The 21,559-nt window shown below is 37.2% G+C and overlaps 3 protein-coding genes across 9 annotated transcripts; 1 reads left to right on the top strand and 2 right to left on the bottom strand.

The window, feature by feature from the left end:
* The first annotated feature begins 105 nt into the window (after positions 1 to 105).
* Positions 106 to 3,434, top strand: il7r (interleukin 7 receptor). 3 transcript variants are annotated; one of them, XM_027003390.2, is made up of 8 exons: positions 107 to 263; positions 645 to 747; positions 832 to 971; positions 1,079 to 1,212; positions 1,303 to 1,456; positions 1,535 to 1,634; positions 1,722 to 1,794; positions 1,914 to 3,434. In XM_027003390.2, the coding sequence occupies exons 1-8, from the start codon at positions 194 to 196 to the stop codon at positions 2,280 to 2,282; spliced, it is 1,143 nt and encodes a 380-aa protein (XP_026859191.2). In that variant the 5' UTR covers positions 107 to 193; the 3' UTR covers positions 2,283 to 3,434. The 3 variants fall into 3 exon arrangements, with proteins under 3 accessions (XP_026859183.2, XP_026859191.2, XP_026859174.2); XM_027003382.2 differs by having other exon boundaries at positions 106 to 263; positions 1,079 to 1,456; positions 1,538 to 1,634; XM_027003373.2 differs by having other exon boundaries at positions 1,079 to 1,456.
* Positions 3,435 to 3,662: 228 nt separating this feature from the next.
* Positions 3,663 to 7,778, bottom strand: capslb (calcyphosine-like b). Of its 3 annotated transcripts, XM_027005535.1 has the most exons (6): positions 7,746 to 7,778; positions 6,582 to 6,735; positions 6,214 to 6,391; positions 5,922 to 6,131; positions 5,497 to 5,625; positions 4,398 to 4,474 (listed from the first exon to the last, which is right to left on the bottom strand). In XM_027005535.1, exons 2-5 carry the CDS (start codon positions 6,716 to 6,718, stop codon positions 5,524 to 5,526), a joined length of 627 nt encoding a protein of 208 aa, XP_026861336.1. In that variant the 5' UTR covers positions 6,719 to 6,735; positions 7,746 to 7,778; the 3' UTR covers positions 4,398 to 4,474; positions 5,497 to 5,523. The 3 variants fall into 3 exon arrangements, with proteins under 3 accessions (XP_026861320.1, XP_026861329.1, XP_026861336.1); XM_027005519.2 differs by lacking the exon at positions 5,497 to 5,625 and having other exon boundaries at positions 3,663 to 4,474; XM_027005528.2 differs by lacking the exons at positions 5,497 to 5,625; positions 7,746 to 7,778 and having other exon boundaries at positions 3,663 to 4,474; positions 6,214 to 6,405; positions 6,582 to 6,661.
* Positions 7,779 to 11,562: 3,784 nt separating this feature from the next.
* Positions 11,563 to 21,085, bottom strand: lmbrd2b (LMBR1 domain containing 2b). Of its 3 annotated transcripts, none has more exons than XM_027006755.2 (18): positions 20,898 to 21,085; positions 20,133 to 20,340; positions 19,928 to 20,040; positions 19,553 to 19,651; positions 19,227 to 19,394; positions 18,918 to 19,128; positions 18,664 to 18,738; positions 18,455 to 18,568; positions 18,149 to 18,332; positions 17,271 to 17,452; positions 16,735 to 16,868; positions 15,853 to 15,958; positions 15,518 to 15,615; positions 14,604 to 14,707; positions 14,460 to 14,506; positions 13,790 to 13,907; positions 13,588 to 13,700; positions 11,563 to 13,214 (listed from the first exon to the last, which is right to left on the bottom strand). In XM_027006755.2, the coding sequence occupies exons 2-18, from the start codon at positions 20,304 to 20,306 to the stop codon at positions 13,161 to 13,163; spliced, it is 2,094 nt and encodes a 697-aa protein (XP_026862556.2). In that variant the 5' UTR covers positions 20,307 to 20,340; positions 20,898 to 21,085; the 3' UTR covers positions 11,563 to 13,160. The 3 variants fall into 3 exon arrangements, with proteins under 3 accessions (XP_026862556.2, XP_026862550.2, XP_026862565.2); XM_027006749.2 differs by having other exon boundaries at positions 13,580 to 13,700; XM_027006764.2 differs by lacking the exon at positions 20,133 to 20,340 and having other exon boundaries at positions 13,580 to 13,700.
* Between the last annotated feature and the right edge of the window lie 474 nt (positions 21,086 to 21,559).

Below are 21,559 nucleotides of genomic sequence, written 5' to 3' on the forward strand. Positions count from 1 at the left end.
CATCACCAGGAAAATGTAATACATTTTCTCTCTCTAGCTCTTTGCCTTCTTCCCCACTCCCCCTCCTTCCTCTTTACTGTGGTATAAATACAGCGAGTTGAACGGTAAATACTTACTTTCTCACTGCTGCCTGTAATGAAGTATTGGTACACTGTGCAATGTTTGGTCAGTAATAAATTAACGTGCCAAAAAAATGTCATATATTTTTTGGATATTCTCAGTACTATGTCCCTTTCTTGTGCATTCTGAAAGTGGTGATTATGGTAAGAGATCTGCTTTCTTATTGTACTGAAATGTTTCAAATTTAAAGGTGTGAGAAGATTTTTATAGCTAATAAAGGGCATGTTATGGATATTTATAAATAACATGATTTTTAATGTAATGTTCTTTCTCATCTCATTCCTAATCAACTCATAAATCCCTTTATATTTTATGCATTTTCATAGTGATATTAAACAGTATATTTTGTTCTTTGCATTATTCTTATTGGCTTCCTAAAAAGTCTTTATAATGTTGAAAATAGAGCATAAACAATAGTACTACCTAGTATGAGAGACCCCCCCCCCCCCCCCCCCCACCAAAAGGGTTCTATAAGAACACGAGTGTTAGTCCACATGGTCTCCTAACAAATTTCTCTGAAACAGATGATCCCATTTTCTGCTCATCCACACTGACCTTCGGACAGAATAACCTAACCTGTTTCCCGGCTGCTGGAGACACTGACGACATTGAATTTGCATCACTTTGGTAGTATACCATTCCTGGTAGTTAAGCGACTTTTTAAGTCTGTTGTTAAAAGCCATACTTGAGACAACTTTTTTTTTTCTTCAGCTCAAACACCTGTTTTAATGGCACCTTGGACCCTGATAGCATTAACTTTCAGAATCTGAGGATATTGACACCCTATAAACTGAAGACCCACTTTAAAGAAGGTGAAGTACTTGTACAAGATATCAACTTGGTGAGAATAGGTATGTGGTGAAGAGCTCCACAATTGAAATCACACTACCAATACTGAATCAGCATTTTCAATGTTTCACTTCTATCTCAACAACTTTTTGTCATTTTTACCTTGCAGTAAAAATTCCAACTCCTGAAATACAGAATGCTACATACAAGTTTGATGAGGCTATTATATACATTAAATACAAGCATGACTATGTCATCAACCCTGCTTTTGAAGTGCAAATCAGGGGGAAGTCCTTCAACAATGTAGTCATATTTTTTTTACTCCACATTAGCTTTATAATGCCACAAAAGTTATTTTTTCAGTATCATAATTGCATATGTCTTTTTTATCAGGTGTTTAAAACATTGTTCCAGCCAGTGACCATAAGCAGACACTTGCTGAGAGACAATGAAGAATACTATGTATGTGCGAGAGCCAAACCCATCGAATATTTCAATGGCAGATGGACTAACTGGAGCCCAGAGAAAAGTTTCACTGTGAACACAGGTGGAAGGTCTTTTTCACATCAGTTTGTGTAGAGTATCACAGTCAACCATTTTGTACATTCAACTTTTTATCATTTAGAAGACCAAGCTCCACTTGTTATCACTCTTCTCTACACTCTTCTCTGCACAAGTGTCATTCTGCTGGTTGTCATTGGCTTGGTGGGCCTACGATGCAAAGAGTAAGTAAGTCTCATTTCTTCTCTGAAATTTAAAGCATAAAATACAAAGAGCTTGGTTCAACCTAATATGCATGTTATCGCCTCCAGAATAAAAGCTCTAATTTCTCCAAACATCCCTCACCCAAAGGCCACTCTTGCCCAGATACACAGGTTAAAGGAGGTAATTCATTTTAGGGCTTACCTACAATAACTATATACAGTATTTGAATCTAACTGGAAATGCAGAAAGGAGAGACTAAAAAAACAACTTAAAAAGAAATACAAAAACTTTTGTTACAGCACCCACCTGTCAGTTTTAGCCCAGAAATGTTCAATGATGTCAATATCAACCATGTGGATTATACTGAAGAGATGCACCTTACTCCTGAGCTCAACGAGAGTCACACTGCCATCATAGGATGCTGCACCAGTGGAGTTGTGGGATTGAAATCTTCTCAGCCTGCATCATTGAGTGAGACACAGGATGGAGATGATCAAAGGCTTGAGGTGGAGATGTCCCATCTGAAAATTAAGTTGCTGGATCAGTCAGTGTCTAGTGATGAAGGAGAAAATCATGTTGGCTGCCAGAGTCTAGCTGCTCTCCAAAGAGATTATAAGGATGAGACCTATGTCACCATGTCCAGCCTCTACAAGACACAGTGTGGCTAGTGTTGGAAAACATACTGTTCATTTTAATCTTTATCTGGAGGTCTGCTCTCATTCTCAAAGTTTTACATGGCCAAATGTGGTGGATGACTATCAGTGGCCAGAGGCCAACAAATTTATAGGTGTTTTGTTTGGAATGGAACACATATTTCTTGTTTGACCAACATCCTACAATAAGCGAAATATAATATCAGTGCATAGGCAACTGTATAAGAGGTGTCAAACATCCAGTATCACTTGCTGCTAAGAATATTCTTTGAATGTAAAAAACAAAACAAAACTTGGGCTTGAAAAATCTCTTTATTCTGCTGCTTGGATTTGCAAAAGCAGTATAATTTAATTTGCCATGTGCAACACAATCAACCATTTCTACAAACATCAAGATATTACAGAATAACAATAATGAGTAACTATGTAACTATGTCCTGACACATCATGTATATTCTCACTGAATGTTGTGTGAGTGTTTGGATAAGCCATGCATCTTGACACAATACAGGCATTTCCCAAGGGGCTGTGATTTTTTTTTGTAATGTAACTATTAATTAATTAACCCAGTATTGCAATTATCATGTTTGTAATGCATTAATTTCACCAACACAAAATATGCAGAGAAGAGTGGGGCTGCTCATCTGAGAGGTTCTGTGTACACTTATGTTTACATAATTTAGCAGACACACGTATCCGACTTACATATTCACCAGTATGATAGTACATGTCCTCCCTAGGGAACTGCCCTCAGGATCTAGGTGTTACTAGCACCATGCTCTACTTGATCTATCAAGTCAGCTACTGGAGCTCACCTTTTAAGATATTACTGCTGATGACATGATGTAATACCATAATTGCTGCTAGCTTTGATGCATTTACTCAACATTACAAGGCTTCCTGGCACAATGAATATAATGAACAGCATATAGTATTTCCTCATATTTGTACTTGTATATGGTATGTATCCTATATAGAAGTGAATGTATCCATACATAGTTGCCCTGGGAAAGAGCTCTTAATACCTTTTTTTTTTTTTTTACAAGTCTCAGGTATGTTTTCTTAAATCTTTGTTTTACATTCGACTCTGTAAGGCATTTTATATTTTCAGACATTAAAGTGCAATGGGAATAAATGCATCACTTATAAAAGCATCACATTTAATCAGATTAATCTCATAGTGTGATCTCTCATATATTAAATTGGTGTATTACCACAAAGCATTTATAATATATATTTTTAAATGTTGTACAATAAAAAACATACAATAAAAAAATTACTTTTCTGACTGCTTTTATTAACATCTGGACACACACACACACACATTATATATGTATATATATATATATATATATATATATATATATATATATATATATATATATACACATTTCTGAATATTAACATTTCAGCATTTCTATCTTAATGGTCAGTTAACACATACTTTGCCGACAGACTTCCATTTCATTTATGGAAAGAGCCCTTTCATTAATTATTTCATTACATTTTCATGATTTCTTCAAAGGTGTGTGTAAAATAGTGCTAGTCTACTGCCTACCGTTTAAAATCTGCCTGATTGTTAATGTATACTACAAAACTCTAAGAAAAGATTTAATAACCAGAATCGCTGTGTATTCTGTTGTTCCACTGTTTCATAGTTAAAATAAGATGAAATCAGATGAAATAACATCAGAACAACTTTGGTAAGATATTGTGTCATCTTTTCATTCTAAGACATTTTTTGTTACAGTGCAATGATTATAGTTTAGAATTTCTATTACATATACAAGTATTTGAAAAGACTGACGGAATTCAACAACTTCATTTAGACTTCCACTGTAAGTGTGTTTCAAATCAGTGTTTTCCATTCTATTCTAAATATAGGGAAACATCTCAAAAATATAGTCTGTGGTGATTTTCTGATAAAGCTAATATCAAACAAGCACTTACCTATATGAAAACACTAATAGATCTTTTTTAACATAGGAGTAAGGAAGGTAGGACAAAATTTAAGAACTTTAAATCATAATCTGCATGATTCACAAATATTAAATAGTAATTCTAAATAATTAATATCTTAAAAACGTTTAAACATTTAGTAAGACTCATAGCTTCCATGACGTCTTCATCATCAGAATAAAATACACATCACTGTCGATGGATGCACTGACACCACTGTAGTAGTTGATAAATTCTTCTTTTGTTACCTAGAGGCAAGCAAGTCGATGACATTACTGTTGCAAAACAAATTCTACTTAATGTAAATACATTTGTCCCTTTTCATCAACTACAATATATAGGCTACATCAAACAGAAGAATGAAACAGAAGGGGTGAAACTACCCAAGCCCATGTGCATTCATAAATATATATTTCTGGCTGCAAAGGGCTAAATTTGTATTTCTCATTTCTGAATTCAAGCAGGTGCAAAGGATGACTTTCATCTAGCCGTTCCCTCCAGTAGTTCCCTCTAGCTGGCTCACCACATCACCTGCATCTTCAGATAATATAGATAGTTTTGGAGCAAACTAACATCATTAAAGCCTCTGCTTGCCTTTAGTGAGAAATACTGTGCTGTTAAGAAGTTACCAAGTATTGTTAGCCTATTGTTTATTTAGAGAAATAGGATAGTTGTTCCAAAGCCATTAAGGACAGTTGTGCAGTTTCCCAAGTTACACAGGGTTACAAAATATTTCAGTGCTGTCACTACTACAATGACAGAACCAGATGTTAATTGCATCCCTCAGATTTGCATATAACTTCCCGCCAAGATCTGGGCCCTGATTCAAGCAAACAATTTCCTTTATATACTGTTATGAATAGGTTATTTTTGGCCCTATATTAAAGTGAGGGCATTATATTATCCTAAATTTCTGAAGATATCTAAAGCCACAAACACAAATCTTCAAAACAGGACTTTTACTTAATTCCTTGATGCAAACAGGACAACACAGAGCAGAAAGCACCCTAAATATGTACATTTGTGTTGGTGTCTGAGTGTTAACATAACAACTGCTTTTAATACTAAGTGCTAAATAAGTAATTCATTATATGGTGTACCATATAATTATTTAGAGATCATTTTGTTCTAAAGAGAAACTGATTTGATAGAATCAGGGCAGGTGCATTAGCAATTTGTCATCCCGGTGATTTGTTAAAAAATCGTTTGCAGCACTTGAAGAATGAAGTAGCTTTAAGGAGAATGAGGTAGCTCCATCTTAGCTCTTTACCCTAGAATGAATGTTTGAAGATATTACTTAAAGTTTCCAGGCATTTTTCATCATTACTATAAAGTAGACATCTGTGTCAATGGAGGCACTCACACCGGCGTAGTAATTGAAAAACTCTTGTTGTGTGACCTGATGTATAAAACAGGGTGTAATTAACAGTACTCGTTATTGAAGTGCACAGTATATTATTAGTTTTACTTAATATTCTATATAGTTATTAGAGTAGCGAAAGAAACCTAAAGCTTGAAGTTGCATTGGGATAATTTCTATTTCCATCTATACTTAATCAAATGTGAAACATAGTGTTAAATAGATTACTATTTCTTGTCAACATATTAATTCATCAGTGTGTTGACAAGAAATAGTAATCTATTTATGATATACAGTAAACAGATAATCTCTGGCCTCTTGGAATAACACCATACCTGTCCATCCTTGTCATCAGGAGAGTCAAAGCTATCCAAGAATTTACGAAAGATTTGCTCCTCAGTCCATTCCCCATTCTGATATTTTGGGTGATGTTTGACATTATACACTCCTCTCAGATCTTCAATGGTGATAACACCGTCACCAGTCTTATCAAGCTTTTTAAATGCCTGCAATATCACCTCCTTCCTCGCATTTGACATGGGTGGCTGTAATTAAAAGCATAAAACCCCTTTCACTCAGGAAAAAACAAACAGACAAAAGCCTAGATCCTGCCACTTGGATAGTTACCCTAAGTGTGATGAGAAACTCATCGAAGTCGATTTGTCCACTGCCATCCCTGTCAAAAATCTGAAAAAGCGCCAAGGCCTCCTCTTTCTCCATAAGCACACCATAGTCATTCAGACCCTTCATAAACTCTTTGAAGCACAATGTGCGGCTATTGTCATCATCCATGATCCGAAAGGATCTAACAAAAAGCATCTATGGTTTAAATGACAGCCAGATAGGTATTAAATCCATTAAATAAGTAATTATACAAATTCCAACATGTGGGGCACACTTGCCATTTCCTGTTGATACATGCACGCTTACCTATACACGGGATACATAATAGGATGCTAAACAACAAACAGCATGCTGTATAAAATATAATTTACCTGCTTAGGCCTTTAATACCAGCTGATCCTCGGGACAAACACTGCAGCCGAAGTCGCTCCACCAGATCCGAACAATCTGACAACTGCTTTTTGGCATTTATCGCCATCTCCCGGTCATGCCGCGATGTCCCTGCCATTATAACTTAGCAAGTATCTGAAATCGAAATTGACATAACATGAGCACACATCTGAGCAAGTTGAACTAGCTAATGCTAGCTAGCTAACGCATACAAATCACGCTAACGTTAGGCAAAATGTAAGAACTTTAAATCATAATCTGCATGATTCACAAATATTAAATAGTAATTCTAAATAATCAATATCTTAAAAATGTTTAAACATTTAGTAAGACTCATAGCTTCCATGAAGCTACACTTCCATAGCTTTACTGTCGATGGATGCACTAACACCATTGTAGTAGTTGATAAATTCTTCTTTTGTTACCTAGCGGCAAGCAAGTCAATGGCATTACTGTTGCAAAACAAATTCTACTTAATGTAAATACATTTGTCCCTTTTCATCAACTACAATATATAGGCTACATCAAACAGAAGCGTGAAACTACCCAAGCCCATGTGCATTTATAAAAATATATTTCTGGCTGCAAAGGGCTAAATTTGTATTTCTCATTTCTGAATTCAAGCAGGTGCAAAAGTTGACTTTCATCTAGCCGTTCCCTCCAGTAGTTCCCTCTAGCAGGCTCACCACATCACCTGCATGTTCAGATAATATAGATAGTTTTGGAGCAAACTAGGTAACACATACAAATCACGCTGAACGTTAGTTTGCTAACAAGCGGATATGTGGCTATGCATAGGTTGCTAGCTAGCTACTCAATGACATTATTTGTAGTAATTTAAGTATCCAAAATTTTCAACGAAAGAAACACATCGGATTAAAAACAGAATTTTCGGCCAGGTGATCTAGCTACCTAATGATAGACAAACTATCAATGTTTACTGTGTAACCGGTTAACCTGAGGGGAAATTGACTGTCGATTATTAGATTAGTCTCTGTATCTTCTAGTGTCGACTGGGTTCAAGGATGGTAGCTAGCTTTTAGCTATCAAACCGCAAAATAGTAAAGATAATAGTAATCAACTTATGAACATTAGTAAATGTGATGTGTTTTAATTAAGTAAGAAAGACAGATAGCTAACTCTACCATAAAGCTGGTTAAGGTATAGGCTAGAATTTGGAGAGATGTAGGTTAGCTAGGTAGCTACTTACCTGAACTTCCGTGGGCTTTTCCCTGCCAAAGCGTAGCAGTTGCCATAGAAACAAAATGCTAAGTTAGTTTCGCTGTTACGCTGAATCCGTGACAGACGAATTTTGTGACCTTAGGGGGCGCCGTAAAACGTAACGGACTAAACGCAATTTATGCAGACAACATAAACTGTCAGTAGGTTTCATTAGTTTTGGTTTCTGTTGCTGTTCCGCAGAGCATTTATCAATAGAGGTGCCTTTTGTTAACATCCTGCTTTACAGCTATATTTGGCTAAATAAAGTACATTTAAAACTATATAGTAAAATTTGTGAACAACCTTAAAGTTGGCTTGCCAAAGCCCATTGTAAGAGCATGAAAACTATTAAAATCAACATATTATTTACCAGTAGGGCCCAGTAGTTAATTAATTACAGCAAATGTAGCTCTTTCGTTACAGCTGAAGGAGTTATAAAATCAATGTGCTCCAATGGGAGGAAGATAATGAAAGGAAAGAAAGGGTAGATGCATAAGTGGCATCAATATGCAGTTTGGTGGTTTGGGTCAGCTTTTGAGTTGTTCAATAAGCTGTTCTGCCTTTACAGCTGAAGGAGTTCTAAAATCAATGGCTTCCTATGGGAGGATGGAGAGACGAAAAAAGGATAAATAAAGAATGAGTGAAGGAAAATAAAAGGATATTAGTGATAGAGCAGAATTGGTATTAGAGCAGATGTCAATCAGGTGGCCCTTATTTAAGGATAAAGCCAACACATGTTGTACATGCATTTCTCTCTGAAAACCTGAGAAAAATGGGTCGTTCCAGACAGTGTTCAGAAGAACAGCATACTTTGATTAAAATGTTGATTGGAGAGGGGAAAACATATAAAGAAGTGCAGAAAATGATAGGCTGCTCAGCTAAAATTATCTCCAATGCTTTAAAATGGAAAGCAAAACCAGAGAAACGTGGAAAAAAACAGAAGACTACCATCTGAATGGATCAAAGAATAGCCAGAATGGCTAAGACTCAGCCAATGATCAGCTCCAGGGTGATTAAAGATGGTCTGAAGTTACCTGTGAGTACTGTGACAATTAGAAGACACCTGTGTGAAGCTAATCTATCAGCAAGAAGCCCCCGCAAACTCCCATTAAAAAACGACGTTTAAAAAACGACGTGCTGAAGAGGTTACAATTTGCCAAAGAACACATGGACTGACCTAAAGAGAAATGGAGAAACATTCTGTGGACTGATTAAAGTAAGATTGTTCTTTTTAGGTTCCAAGGGCTGCAGACAGTTTGTCAGATGATCCCCAAACACTGAATTCAAGCCACAGTACACTCTGAAGACAGTGAAGCATGGTGGTGCAGGCATCATGATATGGGGATGTTTCTCTTACTATGGTGTCGGGCCTATTTATCGCATACCAGGGATCATGGATCAATTTGCATACATCAAAATACTTGAAGAGGTCATGTTGCCTTATGCTGAAGAGGAAATACCCTTGAAATGGGTGTTTCAACAGGACAACAACCCCAAACACACTAGTAAGTGAGTGGCATCTTGGTTCCAGACCAACAAAATTAAAGTTATGTAGTGGCCAGCCCAATCCCCCGACCTTAATCTGATAGAAAACTTGTGGGGGGACATCAAAAATGCTGTTTCTGAGGCAAAACCAAGAAATACAGAGGAATTTTGGAAAGTTGTCAAATTATTCAGGGTTGGAATACCTATTCACAGGTGCCAGAAGTTGGTTGACTCCATGGAACACAGATGTGAAGCACTTCTCGGAGTGAACAGTGGTTATACAACTAAATATTAGTTTAGTGATTCACAGCAATTCTAAATCCTAAAGATAAATATTTGAGTTTGTGAAGAAAAATGCAGACACTGCTATTTTTTGAACAGCCCAGTATTAATTTTTCATCATTTTCTGTAATAAAAAAAATTGATATATTTTTTATTTATATATATATATATATATATATATATATATATATATATATATATATATATATATATATATATATATATATATATATAAATAAAAAATATATCAATTTTATATATATATATATATATATATATATATATATAGGCACATGGTTCAATAGATGAGCGGGGCCAAAAAAGATATTGGCATGAACACCAGAGGATCTAAGCACTAGCTGCTTGTGGATAAAACACTCACTCAAAGCTGTAAGACCAGACAAACCAATCTGTGCACCGCCTGGATTGACTACAAGAAAGCCTATGATTCAATACCCCACATATGGATCATGGAATGCTTAATATCAACAGCATTCTAAGAGCCTTCATTAAGAACTCAATGGGACTGTGGAAAACCCTAGGGGTCAACTTCATGCCAATAGCAAAGGTCACCATCAAAGTGCAGGATTTACCAAGAGATGCCCTGTCCCTGCTGCTGTTCTGCATAGGCCTGAACCCCCTCAATGAAATCATCACTAAGAGTGGCTATGATACTGGTTACGGAATGAAGAAACTACCAGTCACCTCCTATACACGGATGACATCAATCTGTATGCCAGAAGTGAACAAGACATCGATTCACTAATCCATATCACCAGGATATACAGCAACAACATCGGAATGTCATTCGGATTGGAGAAGTGTGGTCCTACTAATATCAAGACAAGGAAACTCCTTACAATGCATGGAGGGTTTCATTACAAATCCAGCACTCTGAGATTGTACACTAAGTGGAAGGAGAAGGACTGAAGACTAGTGAGCGTCAGAGCCAGTATCCACGATGAAACAACTAAGATCCAGGAATACCCCAGGATAATGGTCCCAAGTGACAAAGTGCTTATTGAGTACCTCAGACAGCAGAACATCATATGTATGTATATAGTGTGAAACTATAATGACACATCCCTCTGATGCTGGATTGCTTAGGATTTATTACATGGTGTTGGTCTTCAGTGTTTTAATAGTGGCACCACGTGGTGTGTGTGTATATATATATATATATATATATATATATATATATATATATATACATACACACACAAACACACACACGTAATATACACCACATGGTGCCACTATATGTGTGTGTGTGTATATATATATATATATATATATATATATATGTATATATGTGTGTGTGTGTGTGTGTGTGTGTGTGTGTGTATGTATATATATATATATATATATATATATATATATATATATATACACACATATATATACAGATATACATACACACACACCACGTGGTGCCACTATTAAAACACTGAAGACCAACACCATGTAATAAATCCTAAGCAATCCAGCATCAGAGGGATGTGTCATTATAGTTTCACACTAGATCAAAAATTAACATTATCATTGCCTTACTTAATGTAAAAAAAAACAACCCCAAAACAATAGTATCTGAAATATACAGTGAACAACTTTAATTAAGGAATGTAATAAGAAAAAAACTTGTAAATGTGAATGCATTGAGGGCAATACACACTTTAAGTATTATGAATTGGTCTTAAATTTGAAAACTTTCATATAAATCATTTTCATTAAATAAAAAATCTGCTCATGTAGGATGTTTAACAGATTCAGTAGTGTGAACATGATAATACATGTGACTAATGAAATGAGGCACACACACACACACACACACACACACACACACACACACACACACACACACACACACACACACACACACACACACACACACACACACACACACACACACACACAGAGAGAGAGAGAGAGAGAGAGAGATGGAATTCTGAAATTTTCTTAGAAATGACATTCACATGGTTTCATGATGCCTTTAATGTCTATGGCATAGAAAGGTGTTGCTGACAAGTTGCAATTCTGACTATGGGCCATTCTGTCAGACAGCAAATCTGCATCAGATCTGTTATAAACTATTAATTAGTCATTAAAATAAAAAGAGAGAGGGAGGGAAGGCGTCACTTTTTTCATCAGACTCTTTCACCAACCAAACACCTGTAACGTTTCTCTAATATAGCATACATTTACACAACTGTCAAATATTGCTTTTCACACACACAAATAGTAAGCTGAATTGCATTCTTGCATTACTGAAAGCACTGGAATGGAAAAATGGCATTTAACACAATTCTTAAAAGGTTCCTTCTTTTCTGATGACACATCACCATAGTAAATAACACAAGGCCACTTATCTTGACAAGTACTACAAACAAGAACAACCAAACAGCTGAGGTACAGTATGTAATCAACTTCACATATCAAAAAAAACCAAAAAAAGACATTTAAAAAAAACCAAACAAATTCTCAATTTGTATGGATAACTGAAAAGAAAATGGCAGTAATACAGTGTGTGATTAGTTTTTTTTTTTTTTTTCTGCACCTGGCAAAGTTAATTTTGGAGTTGCACACTACCCACAACCCCTTCTCACCAAACCAACATCCTATAGTTCTACAGAGTTAAAAAATTACTTTTTGAATAAAGACCACAAATATAAATTAGCATAAAAGAAGCAATTTTTTACATGGATGAAATATTAAGACATGCTTCTGCAGCACTTCCTTAAATATGTATTGTCTTCAGACCAAGCACCCAACAGTATGTTCCCCATCCTGTTCCTTTATGTTGTGATGTCTCAGATAGACACATTATTTAGTCCTTTACCTAAGAAGACAGTTTTTTCAAGCTATTAAATAACTTTCTCAATATTCTCAAAGTCTTAATCATAATCTCAAATTAACTATAAGCACTACAAAGTGGCTGAGCAAGCTCTCTCACCAAAACCCTGCATGTGTCTGTCTTTACAAAATGGTTAAATTCGTAATTAAGATGAACTGGGACTAGTTACAGCTATAGTTTTATCCTTAATATTAATCACTGGCCTGCACTCTGCTTCAGCAATAAATTAATGTAATCAAGATAAGGTTGCTCAAGTTTATTTTAGATTAATTATTAAATGGGTCATGCCTAGCATGAGTCAATGCTTTGGCCATTCAGTTTTATACAGAAACTGACTATCCTTTAATACCTGAAACACAGAGCTACTCTGAAGGTGAAGGAGAGAGAAAATTACATTTTTCACATGCAACAAGCAGACAGTGGTGTGGCACTTGAGATGTGTGTGTGTGTACACTCACACACATGCATATGTGTGCGTGTGTGTTCCATACAAAACGATTAGGTACATTATGTTACATTCAGGGATACAACAACATTAAAACATGAGTGCCATGGAAACGCCCTGCGCCTGTTGTGCCTTCTTAAGGTCCTGCAACATTCTACATTCACAGCAGACAAATACCAGAAGTGCTCCTTACATGAATGTTAGACTCAGAAGAAGACAAACATCAGTACCACCTCTTCTTCTGTTCTATTCCCCTATCTTATCTTTCACACATCATCAAAGATTCGACTCTGGGAGGAGGACATTGACAGGTACCTCCCTCCTGTGTGCCTGTAAAACAGAGAAGGAGTGAGCACTTGAGAGTTATTTGTAACAGAAATCCTAAAAGCTAGATTACACTTCTGGTGATTTAACACAGCTGTGCCACAGTAAGCAAGGCTTGCACATTTGCCTTTGCAGCATGTATATTCATGTCAGCACACATATGCATGTTCCAGCAGCTGGGCATTAAGTTACACCAAGGCTGGGCTGTATTTGTGCTGATTTTCCTTGCCCTTGTAGCTACATGGAACAGATGTTTACTTTAGATTTTACTTACAACAACTGAGAAATACACAATTGTTATTGTTGACTGGGCTGAAAGAGAATAACTAAAATCTGATCAAGATACTGACATAACTGACTGTCTGTCTAACCTGCTTACTTCCAGTGGGTCTTCTGTGAGAGTTTCTGCATTGAAGTCCAAGGGTTCTGCATCCTGCAGGAGCTCAACGCTGTCCCTCTCTGAGTGGTTGCCACTGCGAGAGTATTTGGCTTCTGTGGAAGAGTGTAAAGGAAGAATGCTAAAAGCCTCTATATCAGCACACACAAATAGTAACAAACGTGGTTTAAAGTAGAAGACATACGTCTGTTTGCATTGGCACTGAGTGTCTCGGCATAATTGGTTTGTTTCATCTCAGAGATGCAGGGCCTGTTTCTGGATGTTCCTTCATCCCTCTGATGTCCATAGCGTTCTCTCCATTCCTACCAAGAACAACCAAGAATTCCACAGTTCATATCTGGTGCATTTCCTAATACTGCATTACAGAAAAACAGATAATCACAACTTCAATATGTATCTGTATACACTATAGTTATTCAACTTCACTGTATATAAACATTGTAATCAATTGGATTACGACGATGACACCACTTTACAACAAATGCAGATAAAAAAAAAAAAATATATATATATAAAATAAACATCCTTTTTATATATGTGCATTTCTATGACTGTGGCTCATGGCAGTCCCTTGCAGCCTTGCAGGTTTTCCTGTGCTTTTATGGCTAGTTCTTCCCATTCGCTGGTTAAACTTAATCACTTTTTAAGTTCAATCAGGTGTTTTAGAACAAGAAAAAAAAGACAATTAATCTATGCAGGAGTCTCCAAGAACTAATGACTCACTATTTTATCAAAGAATAAAGATTAATCTTGGTCCAGTTTTATCAAATCCAGTTTCATCAACTTCAGCGCTGGGAGAATATATGAATGTTACAAGCAAAGTTTTAACAGCAGTTATAGAGACTAGAACTCACTCTTCTTCTGTTCTCCCCATCCTCCATCCGCTGCCGTTTTCTTCTCTCTGCATTCAAGGCAAATATGCAGCAATAGGATCACGGGCTTCTTTACATGTGGATAACAACTCAACGTTTTTCCCCCTAACCCCCCAGTAAGCTCACCACGTCGTAGTAACTCCCTGCCCTCATCAATCAGGTCTGAGGTCAGTTCATTATCTCCCATAAACTGCTGGAAGCCCAGGAGATTCAGACAACGGGTGCCAAGACTGCCCCCCCCCCCAAAGAAATCAGATACATGTAAGTGTACATTCACTCAGCAGGTAAATGTAGCCTGAATCCAATCTTTTCTTCAATGTGTGACACAGATTTGTCATTTGGATGGCAGTAAAAACAGCAAAGGCCATAGTGAAACTGCCATTTTCAATTCTGATTTGGGCCACTTTTATGTGTGGTAATGGAATCTAATACGTATCCAACCTGCTGCATTTTTACAACTTTTCTCATCTAATCCTAACTAGAAGAACAATATTCTTGTGGCATTTCATGTGATGAAATTAATAGCTGTGAATAGATTACCATATAAATTAGTCTGTTGTTGTTTATTTCTTGTTGTTCTTTGTTTGTAGGATATTTAAACTGATTCTGAATTTGCAACCTGCCTGACATAAACCTTAACTTTAGTGGCCGATTCGGTTGACTCCATTTTGAGTTTATCTTTTGTTTATCTTTGGATGAGTATACTATGTGAAGCTTTGTTCATTTGCGCATGCAGGTCAGTATAGAACCTTGATCTTTTCAGACCAATGTTGGATATAGATCACATTAAAAAGATATTCTGAATAGCCTAACAATAAAATTGAATCTGGGGCACTTCTACCTTGTGTGAATGTACCTAAGAGTTAGGATAGAAGGTATAGGATCAGAAGAGTGCCATTACTTAGCTGCAGCAATGTCTACATAATAATCAGTATGTAGCGCTTTTCTATTTATGCTATAATAATATTATCTGTAAAATTTCATTATAATATTCTCATTGTTTTTTAGCTTCTTTAGATGAAAGTAGAAAAAAACCATACCTGAAATATGTGGCAATGCAAAGAATGACTATCAGCATGGGATAATAGATATAGAAGCCATTGGCAATAAACGAGAGCACCCTCATGGAACCCATGATCTGAAACAGAGTAGAATCAGAGAAGAATATGAGAGCAATTATTGAACTTCATGGTTAAAGCTGGTTGTTAGAAATGGTTCTTCAGTTTTACTTATTTCCCAAGGAACAATGTCTTCCACATTTGGTATGTTTCACTGTTTTACAATTACCCAATACAGAATACATTAAAACACATGTAGTAGGAAGCCCAGGGAAGCACACATTCCTGATAAACAGTAGGGGCATGGCGAGACTCACAGATGTGTATGCAGTCTGCTGCTTCGCCTGGTGCGAGATGGCAGAGTCCATGTGGATCAGTCCCAGGAAGTTCAGACATAGGGGTGGAGTCAAGCGGCAGAAAAGCCTGGTGAACAGGAGAACGCATTACAACAATCTCAGCATCACCTCAGACCGAGTACTGAGTATTATAGTGTTTTCTCAGATAGACTGAGTCCATGTCTTTTGCATATGCAAACATGCCAAATGAAGTCAGATCCCCCTAAATGGACCTCAAAATGAAACAAACAATCTCCAGAGGTGGTCTCAGTAGTTTGTTTCTGGTTCGTGTAGTGGTTTGCTTGATTCTTCCACTGTGAAAACAAAGCAGTCCTGGTCTGTTTTGGAGTTTTGTTTTATTTTTTTAACAGTGAACCTCAAAGCATGCCACACACCCAATAGCTTCATGATTCAAAACAAACATGGCTGCATATGGGACTGTGTGGTTGAGTAGCAAATTCTTATACATGCTTTTCTCTTCTTTAGATTTTAAATACTTTTTCGGTATTTTAGGTTAGTTCTGTTTTTTTTGTTTTTTTTGTTTTTTTTATTATTTGCATCATGAAATTCTAGCAGAACTAAATAACAGCAGCATGAAAAGTGGCCATCTTAAATATACCATCCATAATTAAGTGTTATACAGACAGGGGTCTAAGTTCCAAAGGACCTGGGGTTGTGAACAAGTGGTCAGTTTCAGATGGTTCCCTTTCTGGTTCACTTTAACAGAACTGAGTTGGTTCTTTTCAAAAGAACTACATGTAAAAACACCATTAAAAAGGAAAAAAATGAACTCTTTCAACATCAGTAACTGCAGTTTTAAAACCTGCTCAGGGAAGTGCTTTCAGTTATATTCAGATAACATACATGCCACTGAACTGAAGGCTATAGGCATCAGTTTGGTGGTGTGAGGCCAGGTAGTAGTAGTTAAAGACACGGATGCGAAACACAGTGGAGTACACGCAAGTGCACAGGAAGAAGATTGTGATGAAGCAGGCCATCTAGAGGACAAAAAGAAAAACAGCAATTTTGTAACAAAAGCAGCAACACACCCTAAGGTTTCCTGGATACAGCCTAATTTACATTTATGGCATTTAGTTGATGCTTTTATCCGAAGCAACTTACAATTATGACTGAGTACAACTTGAGCAATTGAGGGTTAAAGGACTTGCCCAATTACAAGTCAAGTACCTTGACCACTGAGCTACTACTGCTCTCTCATTGAAGAATAAACTAACCATGAAATTCACAAGTAATTTAGGTTCAGGTTAGGACTACACATAATCTGGAAATTAATAATTTTTTGTTAGAATGTGTGATATTATTACTAAGATGTAACCTCTAAGCACTGCTCATAAAGGATTTCAGTACAGAGCTTAAACTCTTAGCTCAGATATGCTTACCTCAATATACAGATAGTTGTAATCTCTTTCAGCAAGCTGGATAAACACAGCAAAGAGCGAGAGGACAGGACGAGTGCTGAAGAAGGTGCACTCAGACCAGACCACCGCCACAGAGAAGAGCGAAAGAAGCACAGCCAGCACACGGTAAAACCATTGCTTCAGCAAGCATTCCCAATACCACTCTAGTATATGACAAAAAGATACAAAGAACACAAGAACAGACAGAGAGAACAAGCTGTGTGACTCATCTGCGTGTAACAGAAACATCTTGGCACTTGGTTCTGAACCTTAACACCAGCTTAGTACTCCAGGAGACTTCTGTAAATTGTTTGACTATCTTACAATAGGGGTGTACACAGAGATGCCCTGATCGATTGGCCAGTGATTCGAATAGTCTGGTTTTCAGCATGATCAGCCATAAAACGAATTCTGTGCCGGTCACATTTACACTTGTGCACGCACAAGGGTGACAGCTGCACAAACACAGCCACACAGGAGGAGCTCGGTGACTGCTTTAGGCCTATATGTTGATGACAACATAAAAGGTGCCTTGATTTTTCATTTATTACCTGGTGCACTTGTTTTCATTTAGAAAAATAAAAACATTGCTCTTTATTTTTACTTGGAGGATTGTAAAAGGAAAAGGCTTGTCCTATAACCTAGTGCACATTTTATGTTGAGATATAAGAAGTTTCCACTGAAAGAAAAGGTGAACAAAAATGTTTCTGTTTGCTGTCATTTATAATTCTTAGAAAGAAAGAAAATCAGAATTGGCCAAAATCATAATCTGCCAGTCATGTTAAAAAAGAAAAATTAAAAATCAAAATTGGCCAAGAAAATTGCAATCAGTGTCTCTTTAGTAGATATGGAGCACTAACCTACAGTAGGGGTGTAGACATAGCGGTTGACCCAGCCCGCAGGTTCCGTGGTTGGAAAACTATGAACAAACTGGTGTGATAAGCTGGTCTCATTTTTAGCGACATCCTCCAGGTGGAACGCTTGGTCGAGGAGAATCTGCCACTGAACACGTGTACGATTATTCCTCTGTACAGCATAAATTACCTAATGGAATAATGCAGATTTGGATAAATATGCAAGTATAAAAATGATACAAATAATAATGATAGAATTCTACAAATAAGTGTCTAACAGTAAGTTTGTTAGAAGAGTTTTGTTTTCCACACCTGCTTGTGAAGTTTTTCTAGGCTCCTTTCACTAGGATAAGTGTTTTGCTTGTCATCAAAGTCTTCGTAGTCATCCATATTCCTCCCCATCTTCTCTTGATATTCAATAGGGCACTTGAACAGAGAGTACAATCACACTATTCAATTCATTGCTCTATGTTCATTATATCTAGTATTTCCTCCACATTTCTCTGATATGCTCTCCTTACCTTTCTAAGGATTGTGTCAATGTATTTCCTGAAAGGGTGGTTATATTTTATGGATTCATTGGCCTTTCTCACCTCCTATAATATAAAAAAAGTAAGACAATTCTGTCAAAATTTTAAATTTTGTCATTTTTTATATCTCTCCCGACTTGTGCCATGTGTTGCAACACAGGTTCCAGAGCCCTGTGAACCTAAGTAGGATTAAGCAGGTTTAGTAGATGAATGAACGAATAAATGAACCTTTTTCTCTGTCCCACCTCCATGACATCCTCCAGGTTCTCCTCCGCATCTGCTTTCTCAGCCATCAGCTTGGCAGCTTTGAAGTAGGTCTTGATCAACAGGTGTCCCTGGCTAGAAGCTTCCCAGTAGGAGCGTGGAATTTCCACCAAGCCATAACCCATCAGCAGCACCAGAAGGAAAAGACCCCATGTGTTGGCTGCTGTGATGCCTATAGTCTGCAGCTCATACCTGGACATGAGCCACCACAAAAGACACAAAAGTTCCATGACAAACTAGAGTAGTGCTGTCTCAAGATACAGGCAGAAGGATTGCAGTAGTACACTTACCAGGAGAGGTGCCATTGAGGATGCACAGCCACATAGATGAGGAGCGAGCCAAATATGAACAGATAAGTGCCATAGTAGATAGCATTTTCAATCAGGGCAGTCTTTATTTTGCCTGTGATGGAGAAGCCTCCGGAGCGGGCATAGGACTGCATGAAGGGTAGAAGAAGCCTGGAGACACACATATATGCAAACAACCAAAACATGCGCCAGGTGCCAAGCATGCATGCATAAATATAAATGCAAGAGATCAAACATCCTGAAAGAGCAAGGATGTTTGGATTTTAATGGATCAAGATCATTTGTAAGGATAATGGTATTGCCCTCACCATGTAAGACACTGTGAGGTCCAATACACAACCCTCCAGAACACAGGCATGATCCCATCTGGAATGTAGCTCCATGGCATATGACACGCCTTTTGAAGGCTATGGGGGAAAAAAAACTACTTAATGAATTTTTCCTCACACTGTCATCTCATATCTATATGCTGTCTTCAAGCAGATAAAGAGTTGGTGGACACAAAAATACAAATTTAAGTACAACAGAAAAAGATACTACTAGGTCTATGTTTTCAGAACACAACCTGCTTTCCCCCCCCCCCCCAGCAGGTTGGCCCCAACCTTTTTTAAACCTGATTCTGGTTTGTCCATCAGAGACCCTCTCTATAGCAGACTGGTGAATAAAACAGAATATAGACAAACCTTATAGTGGGTGAAACGGACATGTTTCCTGTCGTCTGGTTGAAGATCCTTGGCCCCACAGATGGTGAAGGAGCATGTTCTTCATGATCAATGATGCACTGTTTGTATATTGTCTGAAAAATATAATGAAACTTACATGATCCAATCTGTATACCTCATAAAATTATTCTGAGTGCATCAATTTTGTACAGTGAACTTAACGAACCGTGCTGACATCCAGTGGGAGTATAAAGACGATGAGAAAGCACAAATACCATGCCAACAGTGTGCCAAAGAGAACCATGCGCTGCTGCTTTCTGAAGTCTCCATAACGATGCAGAAGAAAAAGAGCCAGAAAAAAGACAACGGCAATCTCTATTCCAAGCGCAGCCCCACTCATTCTCCCCTACTGCAGACTTCAGGAGTAATGAAAACTGTTAAATCAAACAGGTGGGAAGGCATAAGCCATAAATCGCTTACATACAACATACGCAGAACGCATGACCGTGGTGAATATTAATTTCTATGGAGTAATTAGTTACAACTTTTGCCACAAGATTCCAAAGCACTAGCTTCTGACAAAAGACCCCTTTGTTTTTCTTCACTACAAGACAGCAATAATAAAGTCATTTTACCCCGGATCTTAGGCTAAAACGTTGCAAGAGTGTTTGCATTTTATTTTATGTCATTGTAAAAACACATTTGCTAGCTAGCTAGCTCTTTAAATGTAAATCAGGGCTAATTAATCTAAACTGGTTTACCTATTGTGTAAACAACGTCTGTAAAAAGAAATTAACCTAAACAAAGAAACACATCTGATAAATTACTATTATCTACCACTTGGACTCCAGATAGCGAACTGCCCTGAAACGACGCAGCAACACTAACGTCACCAACAAATCACATCTCCCTCTATTTTAGCGTATCCATCAGCTACCATGTTTGGCTGGCGAGCTATACAAACACAAAGAAATATTAGGACTGTTCGTACCTCAGCTGTGTTGAGAGATATAAATGCTGATCAAATGATAATTTCCAGTTTTACTACTCAGTAAAGGAACCGGTTACTGAAAGGTTCGTCCAAAATAACGTTATTTGGATTTGCGCCATCACGCTGGTATTCTAAAATCACAAACGTCATATAGCTACCAAATTGAGGACCCAAGCAGCGTCGCTCACTGAAACAGCCACGTAAGGGCGCACGTTCAGGTGACGCATGCGCTGTACCCCTGGGGACGTAATAGGATTGACTCAGCACCAATGGGAACGAATTTAACAAGTTTTTGTTATCTGACATTGTGATATGCCTGCATTACCCGTGCATCCGATGCATATTTGTAGCAAAAGTGAAAAATATTTAATCCGTCTAAAAACAATTGTGGTAGTTATGGTGCATTATTTACTCACTTTAGTACAATTAAATAATTTAAATTTTGGGAATGTTTGTGACCGCGACTTAACTGATTAACAGATTAGGCTGTTGATTAAGATGTTAGCGCGCCTTGGTTGTTTATATTATTTAATTAAACCACTACTTTTTCATTACTTCCTACATTAATAGAAACAATTTTACAATTATTATTATTATTATATTGGTGTGCGCGTATTTTATTTTGTTGGCTACTGCATGTTCTACATAATTTCCGTTTCCCT

Source organism: Electrophorus electricus, chromosome 6, assembly GCF_013358815.1.
Source record: "Electrophorus electricus isolate fEleEle1 chromosome 6, fEleEle1.pri, whole genome shotgun sequence".
Taxonomy (NCBI): domain Eukaryota; kingdom Metazoa; phylum Chordata; class Actinopteri; order Gymnotiformes; family Gymnotidae; genus Electrophorus; species Electrophorus electricus.